Source organism: Apteryx mantelli, chromosome 30, assembly GCF_036417845.1.
Source record: "Apteryx mantelli isolate bAptMan1 chromosome 30, bAptMan1.hap1, whole genome shotgun sequence".
NCBI classification, from domain to species: Eukaryota; Metazoa; Chordata; class Aves; order Apterygiformes; family Apterygidae; genus Apteryx; species Apteryx mantelli.
The window spans coordinates 1881815-1896123 of NC_090007.1; the positions used below are offsets into that span (position 1 = coordinate 1881815).

The 14309-nt window shown below is 37.5% G+C and overlaps 1 protein-coding gene across 1 annotated transcript; it reads left to right on the forward strand.

The window, feature by feature from the left end:
- The first annotated feature begins 1880 nt into the window (after window positions 1–1880).
- Window positions 1881–10478, forward strand: LOC106482779 (semaphorin-4E-like). Its single transcript, XM_013940407.2, has 14 exons — window positions 1881–1983; window positions 2385–2530; window positions 2868–2927; window positions 3142–3240; window positions 3532–3631; window positions 3811–3921; window positions 4295–4446; window positions 4782–4957; window positions 6323–6479; window positions 6831–7053; window positions 7518–7633; window positions 8069–8235; window positions 8407–8459; window positions 9543–10478. Exons 1-14 carry the CDS (start codon window positions 1881–1883, stop codon window positions 10280–10282), a joined length of 2403 nt encoding a protein of 800 aa, XP_013795861.2. The 3' UTR covers window positions 10283–10478.
- Window positions 10479–14309: the final 3831 nt, after the last annotated feature.

The following is a 14309-nucleotide window of genomic DNA, read 5'->3' on the forward strand; positions in this document are numbered from 1 at the left end:
TCCGCCCCAGTGCCTTAGGGAAGATTATACTAAATAAGTATTTTCTAAAAGCCCTTTTAACTCCGCCGCGCGCAGGTCGGTTCCGTTTCCCGCGTGGCACCTCAGGGGCCCGGCGGGGCCGCGCGCCGCCCGCCACCCGCGCGGCGGCGGGAAACGCGAGGCTGCGCCGCGTTGCATTGCGCCGCGTTGCACTGCGCCGCGCCGCGCTGCAGGGGCCGCGCGCGCCGCCGGGCGGCGCCACGTTCCCGCAGGCGGCGGCGGTCGCGTGACCCGCGGGGCGCGCGGCGCCAACGGTCGCGCCTGAGGTGGTGTGGGGCTGAAGGGAGGTGCCGCCATCTTAGGGGCGCGCGGGCCCAGGGGAAAGCGGGGTGGGTGTCCTGCCGAGGGCGCTTCAGCCTCTTTCCCTGAGGGGCGATGGGGCTCCGTGGGGTGATGCCGGGCCGGGTGTAGCTGGGGGATCCTGGAGCCACGGGCTTCCTTTAGCCTCCTGTCCCTCAGGCCGGACCCTCTGTGCCACAAGCCTGAATGCCATCCCAAGGGAAGGGGCTAGGGCAAGCCCTGCGGTGGCAGTGCAGGGTCATGAGTAAGGTTTCTGCAGCTGAAACAAAAGACTTGATGGGGAAGGTGAACCGCTAACACCTGGTGTCCCTTACTGCCAGGACTAGCGGTCCCAGGTGCTGTAAACAAAGCTGACTGCAGAAAAGTATGAAACAAGACTGTGGGAAAAGTCTTTTTTTGTGTCCTAGGAGACCTGTGTTTGTGGGCTGTGAAAGTGTCTTAGCGTGCGTGCTTCAGGAGATGGGCCAAATCTGTGGAGAGTCATACCCTGGGTTACAGTACAGGGGCTAACAGAAATTATTTAATAGCTTTCTGAAGTTTCTAACCTGATTTATTAATTTAAAAATACTTTAATCCAAACAATATCTTACTTGGCTTAGGCTAATGCAAACAGTTTCTTTTGCTGTCGGCATTTGCCTAAAGATGAAAGTGCATAAAGAGCACCAATTCCTGTCTTTATAAAAGCAGATTTGGAATCTTACTTTGTGGTTTTGGTAATTGCGGATTACAACCACCTAGCTTTAATTTTGCTTAATTTTCTAGCATTGCCTGCAGGGCATATTCATTTAGACAGACTGCCAAGATTTCAGGCATAAAAGTACCTAATTCTAATTAAATTAATAAAATATAAATTCTTTCTTCCTAACATGTGGTTGATATATATATGTATGTATGTATATACATACATATATGTATAAATTGGTGAATTGCTGTAGAGAAGAACACAATCTTAGCAATCTGCAAATATTGTTACTAGTTCTTCCTCTTCGTAAAATAATATTTAGATACCCTGCAGAAAATCTGAAGCATCTCAGGTTGCAAATGAGAATCTCAGACTTGGCATAAAGTTAGGAAATAAATACATTGTAGGAAAAAATAATTAGATAATTCACCTTTGTTGTGACCAGGTATTAAAAAATGTAAATAAGAAAAGATGCATAAGCAATTGTTTGCTGGTATTAGCCTGGAATTGCCATCAGAGTAGGATCTAATTCTGAATAGCAACAATATAGATAACAGCGACAAAAATCTTGTAAAAGGGCGTGGTTGTCCATCTCTTAAAAAAATGAAGGTAAACAAATATTACATTGGACTTAAACTGCTTTTAATTTTAGGATGTCTGGAAGTAGTTATTGGAAAGGAAAATGTAAGAGATTGCTTTGATTTCACAAGTTTCAGAAAATGTTTGACGACTACAAATATCTACTTTGGAGGTCTTTAGCAGAACTTTCTCAAGAACTGTGAAGAAATTGCTGACTGTGGTTATTTAATGTCAAGGAATTTAAACTGGAAAGAAGTTATTTCTAGTCAAATCTCTGAAAATGGGTAGAACTGCAGTTGTCATTTATCTTGTTTTGCAATTAATGCAAGAGACAGAAGCATCTGTTGTGAACTGCATTCCCAGAAAAACAGTAAAATACCAAAGTAAGTGAAAAATAGTAATTTAATCAACACAAAGCAATGTAGCACAGGGTTGGGGCTTTAGTTTTTTAGTCTCAGGAAAGAATGCTATGGACTGTTTCACCTCAGTGACAGCGCATGCACTTGTCCAAATTCCAATGAGGAATTCCTGAACATTAATTGTTGTAGCTGGAGGTTCGGGCATATAGCTAATAGTGATACTATGTTGTTTATTTTCCTATATTAAAGTAGGAAAAGACTATCCATGCATCTATCCAAATATTTTCATATTATTTAGAAAATGTTCAGGAAATGTGTATAAACTTTATTTTTGTTTTGTTACTATTTGTCTGGAATTTTGATTATGTAATGGTGGGATTCTAGTAATAAACATTTTAAAAATAACTTATCCTCTACGTTTATAGCTGGAAATATAAAAACTTTTATGAAACAAGGATTATCCAATGTTTCCACTCTCCTTGTGAGTGAAGAAACTGATACCTTATTTGTTGGAGGCAGAGATGCTGTATTTGCTCTTGACTTGAATAATATTTCTAGAGAAATAGCCAGGGTAAGTTAAACATCTTATTTCATGCCTGCTTTATAAAAATATCTTGCCTGTGGTTTTATGTATTTGGGATCACCTGGTGGTCTGATTTTAAATATATCAAAGTATTATAATTTCAAGACTTGTAACTTTATTACAATATCATTTTTTGAAGTAAGATAAAACATCTCTTCAGGGTATTAGTATGCCGGATATGTTACATACATATACATACAGTTCTATACATAGAACTGTTAATTTGCCCCTAATAGATTCAAAGTTAGGTTTGTTTTTAGTTTTGCACATAATTTTTGTGCAAAAAATTGCAGCATACCGACTTTGATGTATTTTTGGCTTGTAGGAATACTGGTTTGCTACACAGGAAAGACAGCTGGAATGTATTCAAAGAGGAAAGGACAAGGTAGGCAAAAACCTTTGTTTCCCCCTCTAAGTTGTTAACTAAGACAAAAAATAGCTACAATGTCAAGCTTTTTTTTTTTTTTAGTGAAAGAAGTAAAAGCAGTTTCATTTGAATTTTACAGGTTTGTTTGCTTGCTGCTAAGACACCAGAAAATTTTCAAATGCAAGTTACCTAAACTATGTAAACTTGCTCTCCTTTTATTTTTCTATTTTAGATAAGATGCCAGAACTACATCCTATTCCTCCATAAGATAAATGACTCTAACTTATATGTTTGTGGAACCAACGCTTATCATCCAGCTTGCGATCATATGGTAATTATATTTGAGTACATTTTACTGAAGATGTTTGAATAGTATGGCAGATCTTTAAGCACCTTTCTAAAAATATTCCTTTTAAAAAACTTGAAACTTTCATAATTCTTTTATAAAAGCATGAAAGACCAGGGAAGTGGTTACCAAGCATTATTTCTTTTTGCACAGAATTCACATTTCTGTATTAACCCTGTTCTGTGATCATCTCCTTTAAAGGTGTTTGCTAATCATTTCATTTTAGCACATGGGAGGCCTTGGTTTTCATCCTATTAAAATGCTTGCTTACCATAGGTTATCCATAGGACAAACATAAGTTTGCAAGGAAAAGCTGAAGACAGCAGAGGAAAATGTCCATTTGAACCGACTCTGAAATATGCTTCTGTTTTTGTAGGTATGTTTGGACTGACATGCAAGCTGAAAGTTTTCCTCATCTAACCTTAGGTTTTGGCTACTGTTATCCTGGTTCTATTTTTGCATGAAATGTCAAGCCCAGTTTGTTTCTTATGGCTGTTTCTTTGCATTTTAAAAATAAGTACTTTATGCTTTGTTATTTCTTCCAAAACTTAACAGATGGTGAATTTTATTCGGCTACTTCAAATAATTTTTTGGGAACAGAACCTATAATACTTCGCAGTATGAGGAACCCTGTAAGAACAGAATTTAAAACATCTTGGCTAAATGGTAAGAAGTTGTTATACCTATTTCAGTCTCTTGAGCTTATATTGGTGAGTTATCTGTAGAACGTAATAGTGTATGTTATGTATTGATTTCGCAATGTCCAGAAAGTGTGAGCTTTTAAACTAAGGACAAAATTTAAAATAAATTTGTCACTAAGAACTACAATGATGAAACAAACCACAGTCTCTTCCCATTTATGAAAGCACAGTTTCTTTCTTAATTTTTGATAGATTCTAACTCATAAATATTTTCCAGCCTTTCCCTGTCCACTGCTCCACAAAAAGGGTGAATTAGATACTTAATTTTAAAACAATATCTGGCACTTATGGGTTTTCATAAATAAACTTAAAATGTTTTGTATATTCATGTATTTCAGAACCAAGCTTTGTCAATATGGAGATAGTACAGGAAAGTGAATCTAATCCAAATGGAGATGATGATAAAATTTATGTGTTCTTCACTGAAACAGCTGTTGAATTTGAATTCTATGACAAGCTTCTGGTGTCCAGAATTGCCCGTATCTGCAAGGTTAATATTTGTAGTATAAAGATTGTGTTTAGTGTATTTCAAATGAAGTTTCATAGCTGAGTGATTAACAGCGGTATCTACACTGTCTCACCAGTTGAAATTCTATCATACACCCTTTATTTCATATTTATTTCTAAACTAGCTTCCTCCTTTTTCTCCTAGAACAGAACCAACTGTTCAGGTTGCATATGACATTTAAACCTTTTTTCTTTGGCTTTGACCTTAGATTTATATTGAAAGGCCAACTATGTTTTTCCTTACAGCAATGCTATCAGGTGAAAATTATATCTATTTCTTTATACATTCCACAGTGATGGTGTTATTCCTTCATTCAGGGTGATCTTGGTGGAAAACGCATATTGCAGAGAAGATGGACATCATTTTTAAAATCCCGACTTTCCTGTTCCATTCCTGAGTTACATTTCCATTTCAATATTATCCAGGACATCTTTTTACTTAGGAGAACAGACTGGCAGGACAGTGTTTTTTATGGAATTTTTTCCCAACAATGGTGAGATAAAGGACTACATCTGCTACTAGAGTTTGTAATGAACTGAGTAAAGGGTTCTCACTTCAGTATTAAAGGCCTGATTGCAGCCATTTGTCTTTAACTCAGAATAAGAGGTTACCAGCTAGTCTGCATGTTTTAATGGACCACATCTGTTTTCCTTGCAGCTTGATCCAAATGAGCAAATATTACCATCTTCTGAAACAAAACGTTGTTGGCTTCCTGGGCCAAAGCCTTCAATTAAAGACTAACCAAAAGCTCTTCCTAAGCCAAATATTTAGAGTTAATGTTTTCTCCATTCAGATGGTGGAGCAATTAAAACTAATTACATATAAAATTACGTAATTACTTACAGAAAGCCCTAGATTCTTCTGGTCTTTATTGCACTAAGGGAAGTAGCTGGCATTTTAGGGTGCAGAATTAGTTTTCTATTCAAAAGCAGTATCTTTCATGGCCTACTTGTCTAATGTAATGTTCTGTAAAAATAAAAACAGAACTCCAGTGTTCTTCCTTTCATATTTTGCTGTTAACTAGCTTTTTCTCGCTGCTCTGACAAATGAAGAGAAACCAGAGTGTCTTGAAACTTTATATGTCAAAAATTACCAGTGACAAAGTAACTATGAGTACATAATTTTCATATTTTATAATAAGCATCATAATTCTCAGAATGCAGCTCAGTCAGTATTATTTATCTGACAGTTTATACCCACTGGAGCTTATGCGACAGTTTTATTTCTCGTTATGGCCGATTGGGTTCAATGTGTGCTAAAATAGGAAATTGCAGATGTGCATTTTAAAAACCACAACATTTATTCCTTTGGGTATGGTAAAGAGACTCAGACTTTGTGTATATCACTTCATATTCCCTGGTAGAACTGAAATGAAATTGGTGTCTGAACCATACACTCCTAAAAGTTTAGGTAAACTTTTGGTTGTCATTTTGAAAAACATTAAAATTGGAGGCAAAGTGGAAGAGTGGTGTGTTTTCCAACAAGATGAATTAGAAAGATTACAAGAGGAATTAATGGTGTATGTCTGAAGTGTGGTGCCAGAGGGAGGGGAAACCTATCTGTTTAAAAGAGATGGTCAAAGGACCTCATCATCTCAGCCATTTCAGTTTGTGAGGACTGTTACTTGATTTTTAAGAAAAACATATTTAATACAATCTTGTAGAAATATCTCTGCTTTATTCCCTTCTTAATGAATCATGAAAACTGCCAGAGGGAAGTATTTTTAGTATTAGATATCTTTTGACTAATCCTCAAAAAGATATAACAGTGCACACTGTGGAGAGCAGGTTGTTTTACAGCTCTTCTTTCTATTTAAAAGCCAATATAACATGCTTTTTTTTATTATTATTCTTTGAAGGGGAAGATTGGACATATCAGCTGTTTGTGCATACAGTATGAAAAATATTCAAGAAGTCTTCTCCAAAGGAAACTACAAAGGACCAGTAACTGTGGAACATTCCCATGTTAAATGGGTGGTATACAGGGGAGAAGTGCCAGTCCCACGTCCTGGTGCTGTAAATATGAATTTACTTGTTCTTATTAAAGAACAGTCTCTGGATTTTCTTTTTTGGTATCAAATTATCAGTTCATATTTTGCCAGTAGAAATATAGTGTTTATAATCAGCAAAGGCATACCTGCCTTCTTATCCCATTATAGGTATATATGGAGGTTCCTAGAAAAGCTACTTACAGTTCTGCTCCGCAAAGAACATGCGGTTATGCTTAGAGTGTGAGGAAAATAATTATTTTTCTCTTGTGAAGATAAGTAGAAATAGCTGCATGTTTGAAACAAAATACAGCATTTTTTTATACCTGGGTGAAATGTAAAAGGAATTGTAATCATGTTCATTATGTTTTGTTTCTAGTGCATTGATAATTTTGCCCGGAGTTTTGGATATAACACTTCTTCTGACTTGCCTGACAAAGTTTTGCAGTTTGTTAGAGATCACCCTCTAATGGATAATTCTGTAAATCCAATTGGTAATAGGCCAGTGCTACTGAAAAGAGGTTCAAACTATACCAGGATTGTGGTAGACAGAGTCACTGGCCTTGATAAACAAACATATGATGTTATGTTTCTAGGAACAGGTAAGTGCTTTTATTTTAGGAAAAAATACTATACATTTTTATGGATTTTCTTTCAAAAATTTTTTCTGAGACTTCTGAAAAGTAAAAACATTCATCAACTTCAGATAAAGTTTTGCATTCAGAAGCTGCCTTGCTAGTTTAATATTTTCTTCCCAATTAGATTAAATGTGTTTGGTTTGTTGAACATTAAAAGGCTCTCATTAGAAACTTTCCATATCAAAGGAGACTCAGCATAATGATATTTGCAAATTCAGGGATTGTTTGGGGTCTTTTTTCCCTGAGAAAAACCATCGCTTCTCTCTTATTGAAATAAAATTAAAAATTGTTTGGAAGAGTTTCAGAAATTCCTTATCCCCAAGAATGACTTGTGAATCTCTATCTAATTTTGACATGAATTTTAAAACTAAAATGTTATGCAATGTTTAAACAAATTTCTCCTTAAAAATACATTTCATTTTATGTAGCTGATGGATATTTGCATAAAGCTTTCAACTGGGATGGGGAAATGTTCATTGTGGAAGAGCTACAGCTGTTTCTGTCTCCTGAGCCTGTACAGTCTCTCCAGCTGTCTTCTAAAAAGGTAGAACTTCTGTCCCTACAGATGCAAAGTGACTGCTATAATAGTTTGCCTCGGGCCTTCCTCTTCTGTGTTGTTCTTTTGGCTCTTAAATGCTCCGTAAATGTCTCATAATTCTACTTCTGTCATGAACTCATTAATAACAAAAGCACAATACCTCTTTTTATCTGTAGATTTTTTGTGTATCAAAATACAACTGAAACAAGCCTTTATGTTAATTTAAAAAAAAATAGGGAAGGAACTCTGTCATTTTGCATGTTATGCAAAGCTAGATTTTTTTATATCATCTATTTTTATATCATCATCTATTCTTACAAGATTTTTAGTTTACAGGTTTTTTTAGTAAATACCAGAAATTCTTACGATCCATATTAGAAAATAACAGTTTTAAAATCCCACACACCATTATAAAATAAGAACTCCCTCCTGCATTTCTAGGGAATGCTCTATGTAGGCTCTCAGTCCCAAGTGGTGCAGCTTCCAGTTTCTGAATGCCGCCAATATAAATACTGCTTGGATTGCATCTTGGCACGGGATCCTTACTGCGCGTGGTCTCAGTCTTCTAATGAATGTGTTCTACTGGCAAATCAAACTGGTGATAGGAAGTAAGTAAAGAGATGGGGTTTTTTAGCTGTACACCTGATGTGAAATTGCTTTATAAATGCACTCTTACTGTCTGCAACACAAAACTAGGATGATCCCTAGAAATGGTATCATACAAGCTGGAACACTTTTTGTCTGTTTTTTTTTTTAATCTGTTTTTTTTTTCCCCTTAGGAATTTAATTCAAAGTGTTAAATATGGAGATGCTTCCAGCTGTCTTAGTGTAGGTACGTGAACATTTGTTTTAAAAAAATTACACAATTTAAAGTGCTTTTTTCAATTTGTGGTCACTGGAATTCTTGTGTGACAGAAAACCACACAGTTAAAAACATGCTGATTGTTACTTTTGAACTAAGAAAGACCAAAAAAACCACCCCATGCTGCACTGATACTGCCTTATATTCTTAATCCCCTCAGTTTTGATGTCGGAAAACTCTTGTTCGGATTGAAACTATTGCTCTCAAGGGAAGCATGAATGTGACCCATTTGAGGTTATTGGTATCTCCCCGACACCCACTTTGCAGAAACCACATGTCTCGTCAGCCATCCTATTAAATCTGTCACTGCTTTAGGATACTGTTTTGCAGATACACAACAAGTACTATTCAAAAGTACATTTAAAAAGAAGGCTATATGTTAGCAGCCATTTAAGATGACTTTTTATTATTTGAATGGGATTGGGAAATTAATTTCTTTTAATGTAGATTAACAGATGTGTGATCTGGTGTTATTATTTAGTGACTTTGTAATGAATGGCAAGATACATTACTTCCATGACACAAGATGTTTCCCTCACCTTCACTTATGTCTTTTTAAAGTCAGCATTGTCTTCAGTCTTGTATATTTTAGACTGCACTAAAAATGATAATAAGGTGATTAGCGGGACAGCTAGGGAACGCTTAGTTGAAATAAACATAGTACAGTTAGATCTAAACATCAAAGCATTTTTTTGAAGAAACATCATTTACCAATGTAAATGTTTAGGCGTACAGAGCTGAATTTATTTATGGGTGGCTACATATACAAGTGAGGAAAAATCAGATTAAAATCTGGAAGTGTTCAATTTCTAGTTCCATATTCATTCGGCTAGTTGTCAGTGGGAATAAAGCCAGCAAGATGCACTCTCTGCCCTTATATCTCACTGAGAGGTGGTCAGACCTGTTAGTAATGGGATTTCTTTGTCTTTAGCCCTTCCTATTCATTACCCATTGTTAGACTAGTGAGTTGAATTTGATGTTTATGTATTTGGTTTTGTAAGTTAAAGTAAACCATCACTGTTCTTGATTAAAAAATAATCTTCATAATTTCAGAAAATAATGTGAGAAAATTTCTCTTTACCCTTGGAAATAATGTTCATCTCAAATGTGTTCCTCTGTCAAATCTGGCAAGCGTAGTGTGGAAGTTTAATGGGAGCAGACTTCAGGCTGAGGACTCTAAATACCTCCTCTATGATGGAGGAATAGTAATATTTAATGTGACGATGGATGAGGCTGGATTCTATGATTGTCTCTCAATAGAGAAAACCAAAGGGAAAGAATTCCTTATCACTGTGGCCAGCTATGCCCTTTATGCCCGACAGAAGACAGACAATGCAAATGTTAATGCCACAACAAACGCACTTAATGAAACGGCAGCTGTGAGTGTTAAGTCTTCAGTACCAACTTTACTAAAGGAAGCAGCAAAACAGAAATCCATGGACAACCAAAAAGAGAAGCTTGTTTTAAAACTTCTGGCGGCTGGTTTTGCTCTTCTTTTTTCTTTCTTGTTGGTTTGGAACTTTTACAAGGGGCATTTATCTGTACCTTGGAAGCGTAGAGAAACCGGCTCAAGAACAGCCAATGCAGATTGCTTGGGAAGTCCAGGATTGGCCACAGAGGGATCAGGTTGTGTAAGGAAAAGTTCAGCCACACGAGCAAACCTGTCTTCTGGCAATGAATCAATACCACTTGTGAGCTTTTCCTCAGAAGGGAAGTGCAGCCCTGATGCACAGCACAGTGCAAGTTTTACAGGGAGCTCCGGGAGCTTGCAACTCGCAGAGTTGTTTGGTTGAAGATAACATGTTTCCTGTTAAGGAACGTGGAATGTAAATTTGGGTAGGAGTCAGAAGCTCAGAATTCAAGATGACAAGCTGCATTGTATATTATATAAATGTGTTTCTAGTTACTACTTTTAAAAACAAAATTCCTTGTTTGGGTACCTTTTTTGACATGATAGAACTATAAAAATAAATTTATTTCTAAAATTGACATTGATCCACTTTTTTGTAATGTTGGGGTTGCCCAATTACAGAAATTAATACTTCTGAAGCTAATAATGCTTAGCATTTAGTGCTTTCACCTTCAGACTTTCTGCTTAATCCATGAATAGCAACTAATTAAGTCTCCCAGTGCCCCAGGAGGTTGATTTTATCCTCATTTTACATAGGAGGTTAAATGACTTGTCACTGACCATAGTGAGTACAGGTGTCAGATCTGACGCTTTGTTAGAAGTTCCTGAGTCATCCTCCTATATTTTATCTTTTTCTGTTGTCTCCTCCTTTCCCTTTATTATTTAAGCTTTCAAAACACTTTACATACATTTATTTCTCTGATGCATTTTTATAAACTTTATGATACATCTTCTGTCCAAAGACCATCATGAATCAGCTTATGTACTGCATAGTTGATCTAAATTTATTTCTGAGGTGCAGTGAAAATTCAGACACTGTAGCTGCTTTTGTTAAAGGCCATTGAACATTGAGAATTTTGTCTGAAACACTTTTTTTTTTTTTAATATATGTTTTCTTGTTTGGAAAATAACTTGGGTTCTCTATCAGTGAAATCCCTGAACAAAAGGCTATGCTGCCTCACTCTGTCTCTTGCCAGACATGCATAGAGTACAAGGTACAAGGTCTCTTCTCCTAGACGGAGCTCTTTTTTTTTTTTTTTTTTTTTTTTTCCCCAGTTCTCATGTAGCTGTGGAAGGAGAAATCTGTTTGGAAGTGGATTCTCCTATGTGGAAGTCTGTACCAGTCATAGCAAGACACCTGCTCTCAAGTTAAACTGAGAAGAATTCTTAGAAACTAAGATCATATGTACAATATGAATATCTGGATAGGAAGAAAGGACAGATAAGCAGCTACTCAATGTTTTTTTTCCCTTATGACATAAACAGGATAAGCGTTTTTACACTGAAGCAAAGTGACAGTCTCTTTCTGGATGTGTTCATTCTCCCTGGATCAGACTATCCTTCAGTTATGCTTTGTAATGACCGTTTCTTGTGTATTTTGTTCAAATACCAGAGAAGGTGAGGCCAGCTGTTGAACTTCTAAGAAACAGATTCACAGATGTCTGTGTCTGCCTATTTTGCTGATACTAATCAAGACACTAATGTTTGCACTTTTCATGGAAGGATGTAAAGGTGGGAATAATGTCAGCCTTTCTAGCAGATGAAGTAATAGGCACAAAGTGTGGGCAAGAGAATTACATAAGAAAAATGGACATTTGAAAGTTAGAAGAACGGATGGCAGCTGGCAAACCATTTTGCCAGGGCCTGTCTGGCTGTATTTCAATGATGGTATCAGTGTGATGCGAAAACAAGATCTGGGGCTCATATCTTGACTCACAGTTTGAAAGGGATTCTGTTTCCTTATAAGGTTCCTTTACCTTTATTTCTTCTCCCTATATGCAAAGACTTATATGGAGATTAATGATGCAGACTGGTAGTGGTATGTAACTAATAACATAGGAAGTGATCAAAATTTCTATTCCTATCTTTGGGGACACTGACTGTCTCCCCTCAGTTGGAGGGAATGTAGATGGAATACAAAACCCCATTTCAGAAAATCCTCCCAAGGCTGCAAGCATTTGGTTTTAGTTCAGTTCCTGCTGATCTAATTACCCTAATTTAAATGTGTAAAATAATTAGCTTTTAAGAAGAGTTGTAGATAACTTACCATTAACAGGTCGATATGAAAGATATTGTGCCCTACTTTCAGTAGTGTCTTCAGTGCCATTTATTTTAGTCCTTTTGTCATTGGTTGCCATGTTGCACATAGGAAGGACAGAGAATATGGGGCAAAAAGAGTGCTGGTGCTGAACTGTAAGTGTGACAGAGCCAAGGTAGTCCTGGAGCTGCTTGTTCAGTTGCCGACTCAGGTTCGAATAGCCATCAGGAGCTGCTCCAGCTTACGTCCTGCAATGACTTTTCTGAGCATACACCAATACACTGTAAAAACATAAACCTTCTCCCTAGCTTCTAATGTTGCTTCAGCTCTCATGAGGCCAAAAATCTTCTGTGCTGTTAGCTGCTGCTGTTCTTTCAAAGCGTCACCTTATTGTGCTCAGAATACATCTAGCTGATGTTATACCTGAAACTACTGGCAGCAGACCACAGCCTCTTAGCAGTAGGGGCAACAGCATCATGAACACAAGGTTGAAGAATAATACCTGCTAGGTAAACCTCCCTTCTAAAGACGTTACAGAGAAAGGTGGAGATGATACACTGAAAGCGGAGAGTGGCAAGTGGTTGTGCTATTGCTGGTGTTTATGCTGTTACTGTTTGATATGAATATTGCTGAATTATGAATGCTACTCCCACCTTTTCTTGTAAAATTACTAGTATGTAGCTTACTATTTTGGTGCAAGCCACAGCAATATCCTGAAGTTATTAATGCATGGAGAAATTAATGTGCAGTACTGGCTGGGATTAACAAAACCTCTCTTGGGGAAATTTCCTATTAAAGCAAGCGTCCTAGTAAGTAAAGAGTATAAAGGGAACTGGGATCATCCGGTAGCAACATAACTCAGTACCACTGGCAGTCTGCTCATGGAAAGCTTAGTAATAGAATATTCTAAAGTGAAACTGAGGTGCAGTAAGAGTTCAGTGAGAAGCATTAATGTTCGATCAAGATTTGAATGTGTTGGTAGAGCTGTCTGCGAGGAAATGTGGAAATAGTTTCCTGTCAAAGCCAGGCATCAGGTTCATTACTAGGCATGTTTGTATGGGAAGCTCGCACAGCTATTACCTGCTCTGAAAACTCTGCCTGTGCTCACACGCTCCACAGCTCCAACATTACTGACATGATTTAAAGCCCAGAATAATTACAGTCAATAGAATCGATTCCCTCAGCTCAGTATAGTTGATAATGACCAATTTTGATTTTTGTCACAAATACATTAAAATATGTGGTGTTCAGAAATGGGCCCCATCATTGTCTTTGCTGTGTGTAGAAACACCAGGGCTGACACACATTGTGTTTTGTCTACAGAAGAAAGCAAGCAATGCCAGGAGCAGCTGCTATATGTAAAATCTCTACTGAGAACCTGTTATATATAATGTTGAAAAGGAACAGATATTAAAAAGTCCATTCCTGCTCCGGCTTTCATTAGACTGGGGCACTGATGCAGCATCTCTACCTTCATGATTAAAAATGCATCTTATTTCTAGACTGACCTGTTCAGCTTCTGCTTCCAGCCCTTAGAGCTTGTTATACCTGTGTTGGCTAAACTGAAGAGCACTCTTGCATCAGATTTCTACCAGGAAGTTTTCTGTAGCTGTGATCAAGTCACGCCGTATCCTTTTCTTTGATGAACAGATGAAGCAGTTTTGATTCTTTCAGTGTACAGCATGTTTTGTTCATTCTCATGGCTCTCCTATGAGCCCTGTCCGGTTTTTCGGCATCCTTGAGCAGGGCAGAGGTTCCCACCGTGGAACAGAGACGACAGCTCTTCCCTCCAGCTCGGTGCCTGGTTATCACAGCTGAGAACTGCATTAGCTCCTCTGGCTGCAGTGGCACCCAGGAGTGGCTGATTGCTAACTATCCAAGCCTTTTCAGCATCCCTTCTTCCCAGGGTATTTCCCCATTTCATAAAAACATATTAGTGGCTATGTTAATTTTCCACTTTTATAAATGACTTCATAAAAGACAGAACAACAAAGAAAAGTCTATTTCTGAATGTCTAGACTAAGATAAAAGAACACGACTTTTTTTTTTTTTTTAATGGATAGCCAGCACATTTTAAAATCCCACTGTAGCTCTCTAATTAAGCACGTCGTAATTCATCAAGCCCGGGGCTTGTGGCGGGGCAGCCGTGCGG